The following is a 20,995-nucleotide window of genomic DNA, read 5'->3' as shown; positions in this document are numbered from 1 at the left end:
CACCAGGCCCGCCACCACCACCGGAGGAGCCGGCAGCAGCACCAGCCCCTCCACCGCCACCAGAGGAGCCGGCAGCAGCACCAGCCCCTCCACCGCTGCCGGAGGAGCCGGCAGCAGCACCAGCCCCTCCACCGCTGCCAGAGGAGCCGGCAGCAGCACCAGCCCCTCCACCGCTGCCGGAGGAGCCGGCAGCAGCACCAGCCCCTCCACCGCTGCCAGAGGAGCCGGCAGCAGCACCAGCCCCTCCACCGCTGCCAGAGGAGCCAGCAGCAGCACCAGCCCCGCCACCACCACCGGAGGAGCCGGCAGCAGCACCAGCCCCTCCACCACTGCCAGAGGAGCCGGCAGCAGCACCAGCCCCGCCACCACCACCGGAGGAGCCGGCAGCAGCACCAGCCCCTCCACCGCTGCCAGAGGAGCCAGCAGCAGCACCAGCCCCTCCACCGCTGCCAGAGGAGCCGGCAGCAGCACCAGCCCCGCCACCACCACCGGAGGAGCCGGCAGCAGCACTAGCCCCTCCACCGCTGCCGGAGGAGCCGGCAGCAGCACCAGCCCCTCCACCGCTGCCAGAGGAGCCGGCAGCAGCACCAGCCCGGCCACCAGCCAATCCAACGCCACCAGAGGAGCCGGCAGCAGCACCAGCCCCTCCACCGCTGCCAGAGGAGCTGGCAGCAGCACCAGCCCCTCCATCGCTGCCAGAGGAGCCGGCAGCAGCACCAGCCCCTCCACCGCTGCCAGAGGAGCCGGCAGCAGCACCAGCCAATCCACCGCCACCAGAGGAGCCGGCAGCAGCACCAGCCCCGCCACCACCACCGGAGGAGCCGGCAGCAGCACCAGCCCCTCCACCGCCACCACAGGAGCCGGCAGCAGCACCAGCCCCGCCACTGACACAGACGGAGAAGCCAGCAGCTGCGGGCCAGGAGATGTCCCAAGAAGGGACACATTACATTCCCACCCACCCACCCAAACTTTGGATTTTTAAGGGGGTAGGTGGCCTTTGAGGCCATGTTGTGCTTCGCATGCTTCTCATTTGAATGTTGGTGTTGATTGTTCAGGTTTGGAATGTGGGGTTTTAATTCATTAATTAAGTCACCTCACATTGTATATAGGGGAGGAAAGTGCACTGTGTTTAGTCGAGCAAGTCGAGAGTGATGTGCTTGTTTATTGTGGTGTTGTGTATTTAATAAAAATCTTTGAAACTTACCATATCACCTCCGGGTCTGTCACAGTGGCTAAGTACATTTATGGTAGTGATGTTACGATAATGTTGTGACATAGTCCTGTATGTAGTAGATTTTATGTTTGTTTGAAAAAAAACATGTAGCTAAGTCACATTGGATCAAGGTGTCTGCATCTAACTTAATAATAATGATGATAAAGGTGTTTTAATGACTAATAATATTGATTCATTGGGTGGGGGCCTCAGCCAGGAATCATTTGTTTTGAGGGGCCTGCTTGAGCTGAGAAAGTTTGGGAACCAAAGGACATAACTATACAATTTTGGGTACTATGCAATATATGAATATATAATGGTTTTTATTAACCATTCTGTTTGGTGAAGATGCTGATTTTCCACAGATATCGGCTGTACCTCTGTTCCGTCCATGGTGTGGAAGTCTCTCTCTATGTTTGCCTCTTCAGATTTGGAGGCATACGGCTCAAATTGATACAGGAGACAATCCCCATTTTCTTCCTCTATGTCAGATCCATCATTACTACTTGGTTCACATTCATACATGTGTCAGAAACTGATAAAATAACGCTGCTCTCACTGGAACTGTTGCTGTCAGCCATACTGACAGATGCAAGTAATCCACAGGTTTCTCCCTGAATTACGTCACAGTAGACCTAGCCCCAAACCAGGAAATGGAGATAGCCCTCAGAGTTTTTCCGGGTATAATTTGATTACTTGTAGCGTGAAATGAATGCGATTATATGTTCAAGTGAGACCTGTTTATATTATTTTTCCTGTTTTTGGAACAAATCAAATCCCATGACACTGGGTCTTTAAATCTATATAGAGCTCTCACAGAGACCTCTAGTGGCCAGGATAGAAACTGTAGCTCCTGTTCACCACCAGTGAAGTCATCAATGACATATTAATAACAAAGAAAAGCACAGCTCTTTCTTGAGTTCTTTCAGATACATATTCAACTCTGATACACTCCTGCTATATATTAAATCTATATAGAGCTCATGCAGGGACCTCTAGCGGCCAGGATAGAAACTGCAGCTCCTATTCACCACTGAGTTTTTGTCATTTTAGTCACTTCTGTCAAATACCTATGGAAGCATCCTAGTGCCAATGAAAATATAAAATAGCTACGCAGGACTTTTTATCTAGAGATAGAAAGTCCTACATAGCTATCTTTCTTTTCCTTTTTCATTGGCTCTAGGACGCTTCAGTAAATACCATCATTTGATTTCTGTGTATAGATACGTCAATAAAACATTAGTTTGAATAATACCTGAATGTTTGTCTCAGCAGCACCACAGGGAGGTTTCACAGTTCCGATCGAGTGACTGTTTTCTAAGCATTATTTGTGAATACTTATTTATCATTGCTACACCCTGTTAGAAAATTGACTTCCCTGCTTTTTTATTAAATGATTCATCATTTAATCATAAAATAACAATTTACAAGATTAAATACGGTACTATACTCCTCCTGGGAGCTGCCCTAATAGGGTCACGCCGATTGGCTCAGTGGATATGTCGGAGTTTGCTAAATTAGAAGCCTGACATATAGCGAGTTATGGAAAGAAACGATCATTTCAGTTGTATTAAATAGTGTTTTGGCGAAAAAGGACACTGAACATCAGGAAGTTCGATTGCTAAGTCACCAAGTTCTACAATGTGGTAATAAAATAAATCAATAAATAAATAAAATCTGTTGTCCGCCATTGCAGGAAGTTTTCTCGCGTACCCCCTGAGGAGCGCTCGAGTAGCCCCAGGGGTACGCGTAACCGTTTGAAAACCGCTGGTGTATATCAATATTAGTTACTATGAAAGACACTAAACCAGAGCGCTCCTTCACTTACGACCATACTCCCTTGAGAACGCCCGGTCTTGTCTGAGCTTAGAAACTAATCACGATTGGGCCTGGTCAGTAATTGGATGGGAGATCGCCTGGGAAAACCAGGTGCTGTGAGCTTTTCTTTCTGCAGCTCGGCAGAGGCGCTATTTCCCCACAGATTTCTAATAATATACACAGACATGCATTTATTTATTTAAATATTTATTTATTTATTTATTTATGTATTAATGAATAAATATTGAAATAAATAAATACCTAAATAATTATCCAAATACACAAATAAATAAAGGAATAAATAAATATCGAAATAAATAAGCACATATTATTTATTGTTGTTAATGTTCTGCGTGTGTGGTGATGTATTGGTGTTTTGTTATTCGCGTGTGAAGTGTAGGTGCTTTGTTGATTATAGGAGCACCGCTATTGTAGCTCAGATTTGCCCCCCTCCCACTGAGATTTTGCAGAAACGGCACCGCTGCCCGCAGCCAACATCTGAGTCGCAATTGATGTCCCTGCAGCCACTCCAGTTACAGTAATCGAATTCACAATTAAGAAATAAACACATTACAATTTATCTTTTGACCACACTCGAAAGTCAATAATAGACCGACATTTATAATCAAAAAAACACAGCAAATGAAAGGCTGAGATTGACAGCTATGAGACGACGTCCTCCAGTAAAGAAAGTTAAACGCCGACGAGATGTTATTTTCGATTTGACAGAGGCATTTGTTTGTGCTAATATTCCCCTGGAAAAAATGGATTCTCAAACTACGTGCATTTCTGAACAAACCTGTAATAAATGCGGGAGCAATTAGTACAGCAGGTCAACTGAAAAGGGAATATCAAGCCAAATTGCTGAGTTGCACCAGATGAAAATTGTACAACTGGTAAAGATGTCTGACAGCAGGGGCGGACTGGGACTAAAAATCGGCCCGGGAAGTTCGGGTCCACCGGCCCACATTTATGTCAAAATCAACATACCGAAATAATAAAAATGAAATAATAATAACGCAGCGCGCCGTCATGATGAAGTATCGGTAACAAAAAAAATAAATTTAAATTGTTGGGGTAAAACTTCTCTCTAAATTGTAGGCTGTAGCAACTACCAGGTTTTCAAACATGATAGGGGCGATTTAGGTATGGCAAAGTATAGGCTATGACAGCTGCCATACCATGGCTTCATGATGTAGAAGTCACAAATAATAGGCTATCCTATTGAAAATATCAGATTTTTCCGTCTACGAAATATTTTTCTATTCTTTGTCTCCGCACGTCTCTCTGTCTGCCAGCGCTTTGCGGTCAGTGAATGCAACATTGTATCAGAGCTAGATTCTGTCGCCAGTTTGTCCAGTTTACGCACCACAGATTATTTCATTGATGGCTATGCTCTATGCAATTACAATTTTCTGTTTACAGTAATCTGTGGTCTAAGATATAATTGCATATCAGATTATTTTAAACACAAGATTGCCGACAGTTGCAAATAATAAACATGGGTAGCCCATTTATCAAGTAGAAAGAAACCATTCTCCGCACACCAACACCAACCTCAGTAGGCCTAATAATAAACTGTAAAGTATAAACACATATCTTATTTATCAATTCTATAAACAAATCACCGACCTCACACAGGTTGCGGTCTCTCAATTGGCCTAATAAAAAAACTGTAAATTCTAAACACATCGGCTCATATTTAGCAATTCTATAAACCATTAGCAGCACTCGGCGCCAATACCAACCTAAAATTACAATATGGTTTCAGAACCCCTAATTATATATATAAAAATACAGTCAACTACTTCACCCGAATCCACAGTAAACGAGACTGTCCTACCTTACGTCGCCAGCAGACGTCGCAGGAGTGCACTCTTCTGCGCAATCCTGTCAATAACTCCATCACTGTCTAGGGCCAACAGTATCTCTCTCTGTAGACATTAGCATGAACCTTTCCAAGTGGTCTTGGGACATAGTGCTTCTCAGTCTATTCTTGACAAACTTCAGAGTAGAGAAACACCTTTCACATGCAACTTGCGTTACTGAGGAATTTGTAGCCCAAACCAATTACATGATAGGCATCAGTCAATAAATTGTATCGGGATAGAATCAAATAGCAACACATGGCACAGTTTTTGCATGAAGTGCACGTTTTGTTCTCTAGCTCCAGCTCTTCTTCTCATGCTCCACTGTTTCCATCCTCCTCAGGCATCTCACTTGTTGTTCTGACCCTGTATCCATCCCAAGCTGACATCTTCAGTCTGTCCCACTGTGTTAGGGTGATAACAAAAAAATGTGTCCAGCTCTTTGAACTGAGGGTGTGTGAAGTAATCAAAGCTATCAGCTGACCCCCCTGCATTCATTTCAAATGCCTGCATATTCTCTCTCTCTCCTTCTCTTTCCTCAGCTGTTGTTCTCTCTGCACTGGACCCTGCAACAGCATCCATTCTGTCCCTCTCTCGCTCCTCAAGCTCAGCTGCATCTGCTTTAAAATGCATAAAAGAACAACAGCAATCAATTTAAATAATACCTTTAGCAAACTTTATTATAATTTGAAAGAATACTCACAAGAACATAGCTTGTTTGATTTATAAAACGGATAGTTCCAGTCCTGCTCTCTGATTGGTCAAAACAGCGATCCAGCTGTGCTATATTCAACCATAGGGCATTGTCAGGCCTTCTCACCGTTCCATAAATTATATCATTGCGCAACAACCTAATCGACATTGACCTAAATATCAAACCCAATCAAATTCATGTGAAACAATTGCTTTAGATTTGGGATTTTGTTAGTGTGATTCAATACATGCAATGTGAAATCTACGCTGCAAGTGTCCAGTAGGGGGCAATACTATAGCCAAATGGCATGTCATGCTATAGCTTTAAAAAAAATTGGCTAATACCACCATCAGCTCGGCTTGCCATGATTCCGTTTCAGTTTATATCAGGGGTAACCAGCTAAATGGTGGAGAGAGAGATGCGACCTGGTAAATGTTTGAGCTAATGTTTTTTTTTTTAGTAACCCAGCTAGCTAGCTAGCATAGGACGGTTAGTCGATTTGCTAGCGGAGCTTAGCATAGCTATACATAGCTGACTAGATCTCAAAAAGTGACTATCGTTACAAATATTGGTGTAGCCGTTTTATAAAAGCAATAAGTCACAGCCAAGGCGTTATTAGGTACGAGGCGCAGCCCAGTCTTTAATCTATTTTAATGCAACCATAAACTCTACTGCTTGTACCTGCTGTGCTCGACCCTGCCACAGCGTCATCTTCTTCAGTGGGCTCCCTAGGCTGAGTCGGCTGATTAACACTGGCATCCTGACCTCCCTCGCTCTCCCTACTACCAGCCGGCCTGCGGAACATGTCCGTTTTTTTTGTGCATTTTGCGGCATCTGCCTCGAGAGACCGTTGCCGTTTGTCTCTAATCTTTTCTGCCCCACCTTTTCTTTTTCTCTCCATTTTTTACACTGACACTCATCCACTAGTGATGTGCAGTTCGCGAACGAATCGTTCTTTTTGAACGACTCACTGAGGTGAACGATGGGGATCGGATCAGAGTCCCCATTGAATATATTATTATATTCTTATATATATTATTTTTTGTCAAACTATATTTAATTTAATGTTTATGAACCCAGTCAACCAAATATAGATTCTCCCTCGCTTTTGTGATGTGCAGTTTGTGAACGACTCGTTCTTTCCGGTTCAAATAAACCTACGAAAACAATCTTAATGCGATCTACATTGATTCGTTTTGTGTCATTGAATCAGTGAATCAAATGAACGAAATGAATCGATTCAACAAACTCAACTGAATCAAATGAATCGAGACACTAAAAAAGAATTGAACTGGCCATCACTATCATCTACTATCAATACAAGAGGTTCAAACGAAAGACGAAATCTGGCTGACCAATCACATTCTAATAAAATCCAGGCAAGTCCTATCGGAGTGGCCACTCCTCGCCCCCCCTTAGATATTGCGATATTGGATCTACCCAAGAGATGACTGGTGTGTTGATGTGTGCGCGCGAGAGCGCGAGACTGCCAAGTTAATAACAGCGTAATTCACAGTATGTAATGGGAAAAAAAGATATATAATAATTATAAATCAAATGTAGACCAGCGGCCCACGCAGGTCCAAACAGACCGGCCTGCCGGGGATTCTCCCGCACTTCCCGATGGCCAGTCCACGCCTGTATGAGGACGAATACAAAGTTTGACAGTTTCCTTGTAAGGGGGGGTAAGCACAAGTTATTTTCAGATGTAATGTCTTTATTTAAGCTCATCTAGTCCTGCGTAGTGCAAATCACATTACTATAGTTTTATATTAGTCAAGGCCTATTTAAAATGTTCTTAAATTGTTTTAACATTAGCATTGATCAATTTGAAATTAGTTTATTGATTTAAACAACTGAACAATTGTAGGCTTGATGGTTTCTTTTTTCTGTGTTTCTATCAGTATGAGATACGCACTCAAAATGTGTCCCCTTCCTTCAACAACCCCCGACTGAAGATTGGAGTGTCATCACTAGCAGCGAGCAGGTGCCCGAAAACAACACTCATTGTCAGCTCGGTGCTGAAAAGAAAACACTCCCACTCCTCCTGGTGGATACCGAGACCAATCCCTTCAAAACATGTTTCACTCTAGAAATGATCCTTGCAAATATAGTCTTAACTTTTCTTGGCAGACCGTCACCCCCAGCTGGCAAGCTCTACTTCATATGATACAATGACTGGGCAACAACGAGGTGTTCCATTAACAATACAAACTAACTTGAGACAGCCAAGACGTTAAAGCAGACCTTAAGTTTGTCATGTGATACAAAAGCAAGTTTTGGCATTTTTGCATTGTCTGCCTCGTCAAACAAGCTCGAGCCACAACACACAGCGCTGCTGCATCGGGACACAGAGGTGGATTTTAAAGCGACTGAATCAACGAGCTGAGACTTATTTTTGAAGAAATTGAAAACATGCCTCTAGTCGAAATATTTGCTATTTAGTTAATTTATTTATTTTTTGAATTTGCAATTGGCAGACTACATTGCCAGACAATCTGTATTGCTCGTATCAAGCTGCGATGTAGCCTATGAGAATCGCTGGCAAAATTCAAGGGGAATTAGCTCAAATGGTAGAGCGCTCGTTTAGCATGCGAGAAATAGCGGGATCGATGCCCGCATTCTCCAAATAGTTTTAATGTATCTGCGTATTTAGTCCCAACGCATTATGGAGATAAATACAAAGTGTGACAATTCTTTGTAACAGAGACGCAAGCCCTACATGTGTATTTTAAAGCACAGTCTGCTAATTTGTAATATTGTAATATTATTTATTTATTTATTTATTTATTTATTTATTTATTTATTAGCAATTAAAGAGTTTGTGTTAATTAGGAATAAATATAAATGGTTTGAAGTTTGCTTTCATTTGTAACGTGTTTGTAATGAAATGTTTTGTGGTTTTTACCAATCATTGTACTGTATACTAGCTACTATTGCATGTCCATGATTTTGTTCCTCAGTTTCCCATATGGTCTAGCGGTTAGGATTCCTGGTTTTCACCCAGGCGGCCCGGGTTCGACTCCCGGTAAGTGAACGGCTTTGTTATTGTCATTTTCTTACAGAACTAATGTGTGTAATGTGTTTTCATTATGATAATAAAGCTACAGTTACTTGAAAAAAAAAAAAAAAAAATATATATATATATATATATATATATATATATATATATATATATATATATATATATATAGAATGATGCAAATGTATTTGACTCTATTCACATCCCCTTACATTTTAAATCCTCCACCGGTTGGGTGCCTCTCAACTCAGATTAAGGTTCCAGATGGATGAGACCGGTCATTTTTAAATACATGTAATTCGATTTTTGTATTGGTATTATTTGTATTGAGGCAGGGAGGCTGCAGTTGTTTCTAAGCGACAATGAATCTGGAATAACATTCTTAGGGTTCGTGTCATACGACTTTGTCTCATCAAAGCTGTTTCTGGTGACGTTCAGTGGATTATATTTGGAATCTTTGGTTCTGTCTTTCAGTATTTTCTCAAATAAGATGACAAATTAATAGTTCAGTTGGTTACAGTGAAAGAAAAGAGCATCAGTCAGCCCAGCTAGCTCAGTTGGTAAAGCATGAGACTCTTAATCTCAGGGTCGTGGGTTCGAACCCCATGGTAGGCATCCTTTTTAAATACAAATTGAAGATGTTTCTTCGAGGCAACGGAGCAATGTCTGATTCTGTTCACATTGTATACAGTATTGCAACAAAATTCCTTATTGGTCACTGTCATATAGCAATTGCTATTGTAAAATGCGTGCATCGTTTATAGCTATAACGATATTGAAATAAATAATCTTTCTTTCGTGGGTTGGCTTCAATCCGTTTCTTTTTTTTACACTTGTCATTACATCATTCATGGAGCATCAGTTGGTATGTGCGTAATAAACCCCATCGGGCCTTGATACAATAAACCCTAGTCTGTGCTGAAATAAATAATGCAGATTTTTACTGTTGTCTAAGGCGTCAGACTCAAGAACTCTGTGTTTCCAAAGAATTCTGTGTTTTGATATACAAATGGAGACGTTGTTTCAAATCCCACTTCTGACAGTTTGATTTTTACTTATTTTTAAAAGGAATAAATGTGTTTATTTTACTATAAAAGATTGTTTCAAGGAAATCAACAGCTGATACCAAACTCTTGTCAGCACTCAATACCATTTTAGAAGTTGATTTGCTATTTGATTGGTTTCCACACTGTTTAGCTGTTCTTTTCCCACCCAGCTGTTATATTAATCAGGCAGGCTATTTCCGCGGCCAGCACGAAGCGCCAGCAAACAGAAGAGCCTCAACAAAAGAGCCGGGAGTCTAGCTGTGGGAGTCCAGCGAGGGGAGGCCCTAACAGCTCCGAACCTAACAGCGCTCTGGAAGATGCCATCTACTAGTCAGGTCTGTACCCTCCACCGCACCGCTCCCACTGTGCCTATTTGTCTTACCTGTCCTGCTATGACTGTCTCTCACATCCCTGTTCTGTCCTCTCATCCTCGTCCTCTGCCCTCTCTCCGCTGCTGCTCCTCCAACCCCTCTAACCTCATCCCTCTGCCTCTCCCTCCTCCCGCACACTCTCTGGTGCACTCTGGAACTGTCACTCTTCTGCTAACAAAGCTGATTTCATCTCTGCCTTTGCCTCCCACCTCTCTCTCGATTTCCTTGCTCTCACTGAAACCTGGCTGTCCCCTGATAACACTGTAACTCCTGCTGCCCTGTCCTCTCTCTACGTCCTGTCCCATACCCCGCGTCTCACTGGACATGGAGGTGGGACTGGTATTCTCCTCTCACCCTCCTTACTCTTTTCGGTCCACTCCGACCTCTCCTCACTTGCCTTCAAACAAGCCTCTATCACTCCCCTCCTCAAAAAACACCCTCGACCCCACCTCCCTCCAGAGCTACCGTCCTGTCTCCCTCCTACCCTTCCTCTCCAAAACCCTCGAGCGGGCTGTACACCACCAGCTTTCTGCTTTCCTGTCCAGCCACTCTCTGCTCGACCCTCTCCAATCTGGCTTCCGCTCTGCTCACTCTACTGAAACCGCCCTCCTGTCTGTCACCAACTCACTAAACTCTGCCCGAGCTGCCTCTCTGTCCTCTGTCCTAATTCTCCTCAACCTCTCTGCTGCCTTTGACACTGTCGATCACTCAATTCTACTATCCTCTCTCGCTGACCTGGGAATCTCTGGCACTGTTCTGGCCTGGTTCTCCTCCTAACTCTCCAACTGCACTTACCAAGTAACCTGATGTGGAGCAACTTCCACACCTCGCCCTCTCTCAACAGGAGTCCCCCAAGCGTCAGTCTTGGGTCCTCTCCTTTTCTCTCTCTACACCCGCTCCCTGGCCCCCCTCATCGCATCCTATAGTTTCTCACACCATTTCTATGCTGATGATGCTCAGATTCTCTCTAAATCTGACCTCCTTTTCTTTCCCTCCTCCGCCTCCTCTGATCTCTCTATCTCCATTCCTCTGGAATCTACCACACTCTCTCCCTCCTCCTCAGCTAAGAAACTCAGAGTCACCCTGGAGCCCTGCCTCTCTTATTCCCAGCACATCTCCACTCAGGCACGCACTTGCCGATTCTTCCTGAGCCACATATGAAGAATCCGACCCTTCCTCACCAACTACGCCACCCAGCTCCTGGTCCAGGCCCTGGTACTCTCCCGTCTAGACTAATGCAACTCCCTCCTGGCTGGCCTCCCTGCGTCCGCCACCTGTCCGCTCCAGCTCATACAAAACTCCGCTGCTCGCCTGGTGTTCTCTCTGCCTCACTTCTCCTACGCAACCCCACTGCTCCGCTCACTCCAGTGGCTCCCAATCACCGCTCGCATCCATTTCAAGACTCTTGTACTAGCCTACAGATGCCTTGACCAGACTGCACCCAGCTACCTCCAGACCCTCATCTCTCCATACACCTCCACTCGACCTCTCCGCTCCTCCTGCACTAGAGGACTGGCTCTACCTCCTCTACGCTCTCCTGCCTCCAGAACCCACTCCTTCTCCACCCTCGCCCTGCAGTGGTGGAATGACCTTCCTACAGATGTCAGGACTGCCCAGTCCCTGACCACCTTCCGGCGCCTCCTCAAGACTCACCTCTTCAGACAGCACCTGTAGAACTCCTCTGTTTTTCCCTCTGGACACTTATCACCCTTCCTTAAATGCGCTTTACTTGCTCTTATCTGCCCCCTATTTTACTGCATCTAATCCTGTACTTGAGAGTACTCTAATCTGTCAAGTGTTATTTAATCTGTAGTATTTTGTATTTAATTATATCCTGATGTAACTATCACTGACTCTGTTATCTGCTCCATTATTGAATTGTATTTTGTCATACTTGTACTTGCTAGAACCAAAGTCATTGTATTTATCTTGCTCTTAATTGTATTAATACTTGTACTGTGATTCTTGAAATGTATTTTGGTTTACGACTATAAGTCGCCCTGGATGCAGCAGCAAAGGTCATTCAAAATGACCTAGACAGCATTCAGAACTGGGCAGACACATGGCAAATGACATTTAATACAGAAAAGTGTAAGGTACTGCACACAGGCAATACATTTCTACCCCCTTCCTTTCTATATTGGTTAATTGTAGGCTCTAGTTTTTTTTTTTTTTTTTTTTTAACATCACTGAGTCCCTTGTCCCTGTGCAACCACAATGTAGAAACATATAGAGAATGTATGTGAATGGACAATAAACATCACTGCTGTTTCTCTTAAAGCGTGTTTATTTATTTATAATACTGGACCCTGTCTTAATACTGTATTACATTCTGAATATGAATATAGCTGAATTATTAATTGTAGATAATACTTAGAATACCAGATACATATTTAGCATTAAAAAGAGCAGTGCGGTATACTGTAATGATGCTCCAGTCAGTCTGTCCGGACTGCACCTGAACCATCTTAAAAACACGAAGCCCCTAATAAGCTAATTTGTAAAAGTTAGTAAAGAGTTGCGCTAATATAACGAAGATAAATTTGAACTCCTAGCTGGAGCAACGAGAGAGGGCGAGAGGGCGGGGCAGAGAAGGAGGGGGAGACGCTGCTAGGCAACCGGCTCGTGAACATTCCACTCAGCTGAGCAGAGACCGTTAGGATTTAAAAATGCGAACGTTCCGAGCGGCGTTAGGCGCTTCGTTAAATTAACACACCGTTGCTGGCATTTGAATATAACCATATTTTAAATACTCAAATAGCACTATTAAAAAAATACTTTACTTCAGTTCCAGACCGTTTTCCAACAAATAAAAGGAGATACGTATTCATAATAAGTATATTTGTTATGATATTAAGACTAAACAAATGTGCTACAGTTTGGTGTATAATTTATTTATTTATTAAATGTTGTGGTAATTCTTTTTTTTAAGATTGTATTGTTTTCACAAAATAACATCCGTACATTATCAGTTCATCTGCTAGAGTAATCAAATCACAAATATTACTCTTCAGTAATTCATACACAGACACGCTGTGGTAACTTCAAGAAGTTAAAATGTAAGGCTGGATTCAAGTTTAACCAAATAAATAAGTAAATACATTAATAACAACATGAAACAAAAATATGTTTTGGTAGCTCATACGTAGGCCTATTTAAATTACAAAATGCGACCTGTTTTAGAAATTGATTTATATACTACCTGCCATTTAAACCTAAATTATATTTAAAACTGTTTGAGGGGCAGACTAGTATAGATGATTTCTAAAATCCATTAATATGTTAAACTATTACACCACATTAGCACTCCGAGAAATATAGAAATTGATCATTTGTAAAGAATTAGCTGTGAGATTATTTAGATAAATAATCAGAATTATGGATGCATGGATTTTTGATTAAAATACACCCACATGTACTTTTGTTTCATGTTATAATTTATTTATTAATTTCATTTGAACCCCTTGCTGGTGCCACGGCTTGTCTCTGTATCAATTCACTGATATTTGAGGTTTTGTTTAGTACACACTAGCAGGTGATCTGATAATCTTATTGATGTTATTTTGTGAAAACAATAACACGTTAATACTGTGCTACAAAAAATGACTCGCCGTGTTGTAACTTGTGCGGGTGATGTCATGGGTTGTCATGGCAGCGCCGATCATCACGGGAGGGGTTATCAGTGGTTGTCGGAGAAACGCTGGAGTTCCGCTGGCTTCCAAGGTATCCAACCCGAATATCTAAATCAATACAGTGACAACAAAGGAATGTGACATATAAACCTAATGACTACATTAATGAAGCAGTAATACACGACAGGGTGTGTGTGTTATCATGAGGTAATATCACCACGCCTTGGGTGCGTTGGGAGGCACTAGACGAAGTGGAGTTCTTCAACCGCCCAGGAAGTGGTGATATATCTCATGATAACACACACACCCTGGAGTGTATTATTGCTATTATTAAATGGGTCTAGGAGTGTGTTGTTGTTGGTAAATAAAGAAGACTTTAAACCTTATTTTAATAATTGTTATTTGCGTCACCTTCCACTGAGAGTAGTTCCACAGTATCTAAAAATGGTTAGATTAACAATTAAACATTTGTTTTTAAACCGTTTTGTATAATATATTCTTTTTCGGGGCTTCGCTAATAGTATCTTGTTTAGGCTTTGTAGATATTGAACTGGATCATTGTTTCAACGTGTATGTCTGGATTTTGTCCAGTAGATGGAGCTGCTGTGGTGATGTTTTGCAGAATGCAGTTCAGGTACCGTGTTACAAACGGGACGGCGCTGCACAGAGCGGTACAAACTGTGCAATTAAAATCTCCAGTAGTACTACAGACGGGCCGCCGATAGTCATCTCTGATTAATATAAAAAAAACATGAATATTAATATAAATATAAATATAAATACGATCTCAGTCCGTTTCAAAGAGCACTCAGAGTGACTGCGCCAGAGAGTCTGCGAGCAGGTTTAATATGAATGTGGCTGCTCGAGTCTTGCATCAAACTCCGCGTCCTCTATATAATATAAACACATTACACAAGGGGTTGCCAGCGGGTGTAGTGAATTCAGTTCCAATAACTCAGCTCTCTCTCTCTCATATATATATATATATATATATATATATATATATATATATATTATAATTAGTCCTCCTGTTTTACCAAACAGCTCAAAGAATGGAACTTCTGGTTCGGACTGGTGCGCGGATCTAAAGATTCCCCACATCGAGTGTACCGGTTTGTTATGGAACGTGTTTCGTAAAATGAGTTTATCCAGTAACAGACTATATAAAAGACAGTGAAAACAAACATGAAGAGAACATGTTGCCAAGTAGTTGTTTGTTTAACCAATTCCTCATAAAATAAGACTCAGTTGTACACACAGTATTGAAAACTGAAAAGCTAAACTAATACCTTACTGGGAGCTCTCACCAGGGACCACTTCCAGTAAAAGACGTATAAACTGCAGTGAACAAAATGAAAACTTGCATTCATAACAGAAAAAAAAAACCCAAATAAATCTGCACACTTTGATGCTAGAACATGATAAATTATATATTGATAATTTCACCCTAAAAACTTTGCATACTGAAGGTAGCATATCAAAAGCAAGAAGGAATAGATAAATAGGGTTACAGCTCCATGGAGGAGGAAAGTCTTTGCACCCGGGTTCACAATGAATTAATGAAGGGTCCTTGAGTAACACACCATATTGCGAATGGCCTGATCAGGAAACAAGCAAAGCATTCAATGCAGTAAGAGGAGAGAATCCCATTAACATGGCCATTCTGACACACAAATATATACTCTGTGTAAAAAAAAAAAAAAAAAAAAAAAAAAAAACCACAGACACACAATCCAAACAGCCTTTACAAGCAAGATTTTTATTTATCAATACACACTTTTGGGCATTTTCCAAAAATATACAACTCCAGCTACAAAGACAACCACTGAACACACACCCATTGCAGCTCCAAGAAGGGACCACACATTGAATTGGCCTGTAAAAGAAATAGTTAGTGGAATATAAAGAGATAGTTATATATTTTACTTGAACTGCAATTGTGTTCACAACATGCATATTACCGCTTCTAGGCATAAAGTGAAGGGATCCATCTCTCTTCAGCTCAATTGGGCCAGAAGACACAAATGCCTTTACTGCACCACCATCCATCCCTTCAGCACTGCGACCTACAGGAGGAAATAGGAGTCCATCAAAACAAATGGACAAAAATGCATGCAAAATGTCCCCCCTCCCCCCAACAGACAGAGCTCTTACCAAGCCTCTGTTTCCCTGGAATGCACCGTCTGCTACAGAGGCTGTCTGATGGCCGGTTTGAATCACATATCACAACACTGCAGTGGAAGTAAATCTGAAAGACAGTACACCTTGTCAAGCAAAACTAGCATCAATAGATCAGGCAGGACCATCATCCAATGAGGATTACTGAATTGGAAAACAAATATATTGCATCATAGTAAGTGTTTCTTGCAAAAGTGCAGTTATATGTTTTCATTGCAACTCACTAAAGATTTGAGCAGTGACTATTTGCTGCTTGCAAAGCAATCCAAACCATGCATTGTGGTACAAGACCCCCATCCCAACACTCCACTTTACCTGTCCTTTCAGTGCATCCCGGCCGCTTGTGAAGGAAAACATTTTCACTTCAAACCTCTTCAGATGGGATGGGAACAGCACTCTTGCATTGCTGGAGACTGGGTGAAAGATGGTCAAGTACTCATCTGCAGAGTTCTCACAGCTAGAAAGAGAAAGTAGGTCAGGAGCACATCAGCCACAACTCCAATTCATAGGTTTTTGTAGGAGCAATATCATATTCCAGCATCTTACCTGTCCACAACAACATCCCACTTTGGAGAGCTATTCCTGTCGGCAGAATAGGTTGCCCAGCAGTTCTCCAAAAACAATTCAGCCTGTGGATCCCTGCTGTACAGGAGCTCTACCTCAAAATACAAGGGTCTTCGCAAGTACTTCACAACAGGGTAATCCTGAGCTCCATAGAAGTCGTTGTAGGTAGAATCTGCAGAGATGCAAGGGAGAATTTTATAGGTGGACACACGCTAGAGCATCTATATTATTTCAATTGCCAAGTCCTACCCAATGCAAGCCGCATGATGACTGCAAGGTCCCCCAAGCCAGGCTGGACTACAGGTGCAGGATTATTCTGGTACAAGAACTGCACTACCTTGGTGTCATTGACCAGATAGTGACAGGCAACTCTCAACCTGGAAAGAGGAGATGGGGTTAGCAGAGTTTCAGGCTCAACCACAAGGATACTCAATTTGATTGCAATCCTTACCGGTAAGATGTGAACAGCACTTCATTCTCATAAGTCAGGAGGTTGTTGTCAAACTGGAAGAGAAATCAAAGACCCAGGTTGCAATGAACTTGTAGATTTAGTATGGAGCTGCATACCAAGTTGCAGACTAGCTAATATGGTACTCTGGATCATCCCCAGCTGTGTACTAACTAACCAATTTCACAATTTAAAAAAAAACCAACAACCATTGGTAATGAATATTGCAATTTCATAATTGAACACTTTTTTGGGACCTCATGATTGTTACAGTTAGTATGATACCACAAGTCTGTCTACAGAAACTGCTAGACTAATATGGTATTGTTTTAGTAACCTCTAGGAGGGCAACAGCAGTTATTTTGGATTTGTTCCAAATACACGTTTGAATACACAGCTGGTGACTCTTGAGCTGCAATTGGTATTAACTCATGTATTAGTTTAGTCCCAGCCTGACCACGGGATTATCCCCAGTAAGTATGCTCCTTCCAGTTCACTGCCATTGACCCAAAAGGTCTATAGGCAGCACATGCAATGCCATAACCAATAGTCATGTCATGTGTCACAACACCTTTGTCAACTGGACAAGCAGTTCAATACAAAGGTGGCATTCTTCAGATGTCCACAATTCATCGGATAGAAACACAGGTCACCATGGCTCCCCAGACTGATCCAGGGGTGTTGTGGCCACCTTGTCAATATGTTGAACCTCCTCAAAATATGATCAATACTAACCCTTCTAGTTGTGCCACAGGAGTTGACATTGAAGTAGAAAACGGCATTGATAGCATCAGACTGAAGAGGTCGGCAACTTGGATCCCTTAGAGTTAATTGACTTGGAGACAAGCTGGGGACAGATTCCACTTTCACAGCAAGAGCTGCCATAGTTCCATTGGTGAAGCAATCTGAAACACAGCATTTGGAGCCAGGTTAAGGAAACAGATTATAGCTTCAATACCACTTCATGCAGCCTTGTGCCAGTCTCAAAAGCAGCTATTCTAAAGAATGTTTGGTCTGCAGGAGAGTTACCAATCATCTTTGTAGGGAAACTGCAGGACACAGAGAAGTCAGCCACCACAACCATGGTCCCAATATCCTTCAAGGTCAAGTCAAGTCTGCTTCTGATGCCTGAAGAACTGATCACCTACAGAGACAATACATCAGGTCAGTAATGTGTTGAACCCAAAACAGCTAAACACATTTTAAAGTTCCATCACTTACTTCATATGTGGCATCAACTGAATTGTATGGGACAGTCATCCAGAAATTGGTAGAGTTGGCATTATACTTGTACAGGGCAAGCAGACTTCCACCAAGCTCTCTTGAGCCCACAAAAGGAATCCAGTTGCGACCCATGTTGCCATATGTTACCATGGTATAGAATGCAGCACCATCACAGTAGCCAGTTACTGTAGGTGGAACTGCAAGAGGAAGAGCAGTTGTCAGGACAATGGACTGGATTGGTTAGAAAAAGGTAGTTGTAGAACAAACAGTCAGGCACTTACTGATGTCTTTGAGAATGGCTTCGACTACAGCAGGATGAGTAAAGGGTGTATTCTCTGGCACTATATTCAGCAAGTAGGTCAGGGGCAGAATGTAGGTTCTGGTGTCTGGAGGAGTTACCTGAAAGAAGAGAAAAGGTTTGTAGGATTAAACCCAAAGTCAGACAGCAAGCAACACGTCCACAGGAAGCAAGTGTTTTCAAAGGGCAATTGGATGGTTGAACAGGTGGGATGTTACCTTTTGCTTCACATTGGGGTCCTCAAATGGCACCTGGAGAGTGTAGGTCTTGGATCCATTGGGAAAGACATGCTCCTGGACATTATAACCTTTTAGGTTGGCTTCTGGCACAGTTAACGTCTCTGGTCCAACTATAATTTTGACCAGCTCCACATCAGGCAGGAATGTCCCCAGGGTCACATTGAACACTCTGGCTTTAGGAACAGTGTCTGAAATTAAAGCATGCAGTTAAAATGAAGGATATGAAGTGGAGCACTGCAACAAATCCCTTTGATTTACTGCATGTGGACAAGTTCTACATACTGTTTGTGACAACTGGTGGCCGAGGCATGAAAGGAGTGGTTATTGGATGAAGTACTGTGTACTTGGTCTTCTCAGGCCCATCTTGCCAGGTATGCTCCAGCATTGGTTCAATAGAGTAAGAGATCACATAGGTGTTGTCCAATACATGGCTCTGAAAGCACAGAAGCATCTTAGGAGGAAAGCTTTAAAATGAGAAGGATTTAGATGTTGAACTTCTACATACCTTGTAATATCCACCATCAGCTCCCACAGGAATTTTTACAGTGATTAGCTGGGGACCGACACCAAGTTTATAATCTCTATTATGAATCGTTGCAGGGTCAAGCTTGCGGCCATCAACTCCCATTTGAACATCAAGGGTAGTAATTTGTGGTGTCGGAACAAGAGGAGGTAGAACACGGGGAACATTCCATGTAATCATCTGTTCTGTGAAGGCTGTTCCATCTGACAGAAAGGAACACCATAGACTTGGTATAGAAAATTCATACATAAACCTAGAACAGTTCTTGAGCACCGTTGCTCTCCATAAGCTTACTCACCAGTAGGACATGTAACTGCAGTGTCCACCATCATGACCATCCATCTTTGCTTATAAAAGGTGGTTGATCTTAGCACAGCCATTGGTACAGTTTGGATCTGTTGGAGGGGAGGGGGAACTTTTACTAAAATAAAAGCAAGACTAAATCAACCTTCATAGTCTGGATATACTGTACTAGACAACAGTGAAGCCTAGACTACTTACCACCTGAGGCTGGCTTTCTGTGGAGTTGTATGCAGCTCTAACCAGAATTCGAGTTGGTGTAGTGTTTATGCCATAGCCATTTGTCATGGCCTGAGCAACAGTCATGGTTGTCTTTCTATTTGCTGGGAGATGGAACACAATTTTCCAGATGCTGTTGTCAGCAGCAGTTGCCTAGCAGAAAAATATCCCATTAGATTAGGGAGTTTGAACACAAAGCATCCCCAGTCTAAAGGATTGGTCATAATGGATGTCATGTTTAATAAACAGGAACTAAAACTGAAAGTTGAACGTTTAATGACACATCACTGAAACAGTTCTAGGTTCACCAGGCATCTCTAAGGGAACAGAGTAAATCCTCAAATGCAACTTCGTACGAAAGCCTATGTGAAAGCATGTTGTCTGGATCCGATACAGGCAGAGTTTACAGCCATTCATTTGTACTGGACCTTAATACATCAGTGTACCAAACTTTAGGACACCTAAATTGCTCCTATGCAGCAGTCCTCAAAGTAAATCAGGACACATATTTCATGAAGGATTTATAGCCCTGCACATATGAAGCCACTACCTAAGTGGTTGAAATACAAGGCTTACACCAACAAGAAAGGGTTAATTTCTCCAATCAATTTCTATCAAAGCAATCACAGAATACATGTACGCAAAGCCAATGCCTTAAATGTCACACAATTCGTATATGGCCACCCAATTGGGAGACAGGTTTAAGTTAAGGGGCCGTTAGATTTTGCTTCCTCTAGACGAGACAGTAGAGTAGACTTCAATAGGCAAGACAAAGGGGACGTGAATGAAGCAAATGCAAAGTCACATGATTCTACCTCAGGGTATGCAAGGGACCAATCAGGATCATCTTGAACAAAGTTTGGCTCAATAAGTGGCACCCCTCGTCTCACAGAAACCTAAACAGAATTCACATTCGTCATTAGTGAAGCACTTCTGCAGTGACAATTAAATACCCACACAACCCAACAAGTTATACTGAACAGCATTATCACATCCTGACAGCCCTTACCTCCATGTAGTTTCTTTCACACAGAATCTCCCTCTCTGCCCATGGAGAATAGTGGCATGTCATGCTCTGAACATAGGAGGAAGCTGAAGTCATAGCACTGTTTGAGAAGACACTGATTTGTACTGTCAGCTTGTAGGTCTCATCATCCTGGAAACAAAGGCTAAAGTTAGTCCCAGCATGTCACCATTAGAAACAAGTTTACAAGAAATAAAATGACTCACTGTGTTCTGAGCAAAGCAGCTCAGCACAGAAGCAAGGAACTTGGCATTTCCCAAGAAGTCAACGGTTAAGCTATATCCACACTGTGCGGCCAGTCTTGGAGAGAGGGA

General features: G+C 42.5%; 3 protein-coding genes and 1 non-coding gene across 4 annotated transcripts in view; 1 reads left to right on the top strand and 3 right to left on the bottom strand.

Annotated features, from left to right (window-relative positions):
- The window catches only part of LOC117395269 (DELTA-stichotoxin-Hcr4a-like), a 412,383-nt gene that overhangs the window by 62,535 nt on the left and 328,853 nt on the right, over positions 1 to 20,995 (top strand). The window lies entirely within an intron of this gene.
- LOC131705499 (small nucleolar RNA U3) lies at positions 7,507 to 7,711 on the bottom strand. The gene has a single exon (XR_009310452.1). It is a non-coding gene; the product is annotated as a small nucleolar RNA U3 (small nucleolar RNA).
- On the bottom strand, positions 15,408 to 17,820 carry LOC131705138 (zona pellucida sperm-binding protein 2-like). The gene is made up of 7 exons (XM_059007385.1): positions 17,813 to 17,820; positions 16,656 to 16,783; positions 16,389 to 16,578; positions 16,158 to 16,299; positions 15,819 to 15,912; positions 15,626 to 15,730; positions 15,408 to 15,540 (listed from the first exon to the last, which is right to left on the bottom strand). The coding sequence occupies exons 1-7, from the start codon at positions 17,818 to 17,820 to the stop codon at positions 15,431 to 15,433; spliced, it is 777 nt and encodes a 258-aa protein (XP_058863368.1). The 3' UTR covers positions 15,408 to 15,430.
- LOC131705183 (uncharacterized) overlaps positions 18,082 to 20,995 on the bottom strand; it is a gene marked incomplete at its 3' end in the record, with an annotated part of 3,772 nt that continues 858 nt past the window's right edge. Inside the window, exons 4-13 of the mRNA XM_059007434.1 lie at positions 20,888 to 20,995; positions 20,667 to 20,813; positions 20,473 to 20,553; positions 19,640 to 19,810; positions 19,437 to 19,533; positions 19,121 to 19,341; positions 18,898 to 19,048; positions 18,595 to 18,803; positions 18,360 to 18,477; positions 18,082 to 18,275 (exon numbers count right to left, since the gene is read on the bottom strand). The exon at positions 20,888 to 20,995 is cut by the window's right edge and continues 20 nt beyond it. Coding sequence (XP_058863417.1) covers positions 18,082 to 18,275; positions 18,360 to 18,477; positions 18,595 to 18,803; positions 18,898 to 19,048; positions 19,121 to 19,341; positions 19,437 to 19,533; positions 19,640 to 19,810; positions 20,473 to 20,553; positions 20,667 to 20,813; positions 20,888 to 20,995 — 1,497 coding nt within the window. The remainder of the gene's footprint in view (positions 18,276 to 18,359; positions 18,478 to 18,594; positions 18,804 to 18,897; positions 19,049 to 19,120; positions 19,342 to 19,436; positions 19,534 to 19,639; positions 19,811 to 20,472; positions 20,554 to 20,666; positions 20,814 to 20,887) is intronic.

This window comes from Acipenser ruthenus, chromosome 35 (assembly GCF_902713425.1).
Source record: "Acipenser ruthenus chromosome 35, fAciRut3.2 maternal haplotype, whole genome shotgun sequence".
NCBI classification, from domain to species: Eukaryota; Metazoa; Chordata; class Actinopteri; order Acipenseriformes; family Acipenseridae; genus Acipenser; species Acipenser ruthenus.
Note: the sequence above shows the minus strand (reverse complement) of the source record. Positions and strands in the feature narration are given on the sequence as shown.

What these genes read in the sequence shown, in the direction of transcription:
- LOC131705138 (XM_059007385.1), bottom strand. An exon ending in GGGATGCACTGAAAGGACAG is followed by an intron (nt 15,913 to 16,157) that starts GTAAAGTGGAGT and finishes ACTGTCTTTCAG; the next exon opens with ATTTACTTCCACTGCAGTGT. An exon ending in TCCAGGGAAACAGAGGCTTG is followed by an intron (nt 15,731 to 15,818) that starts GTAAGAGCTCTG and finishes TTCCTCCTGTAG; the next exon opens with GTCGCAGTGCTGAAGGGATG.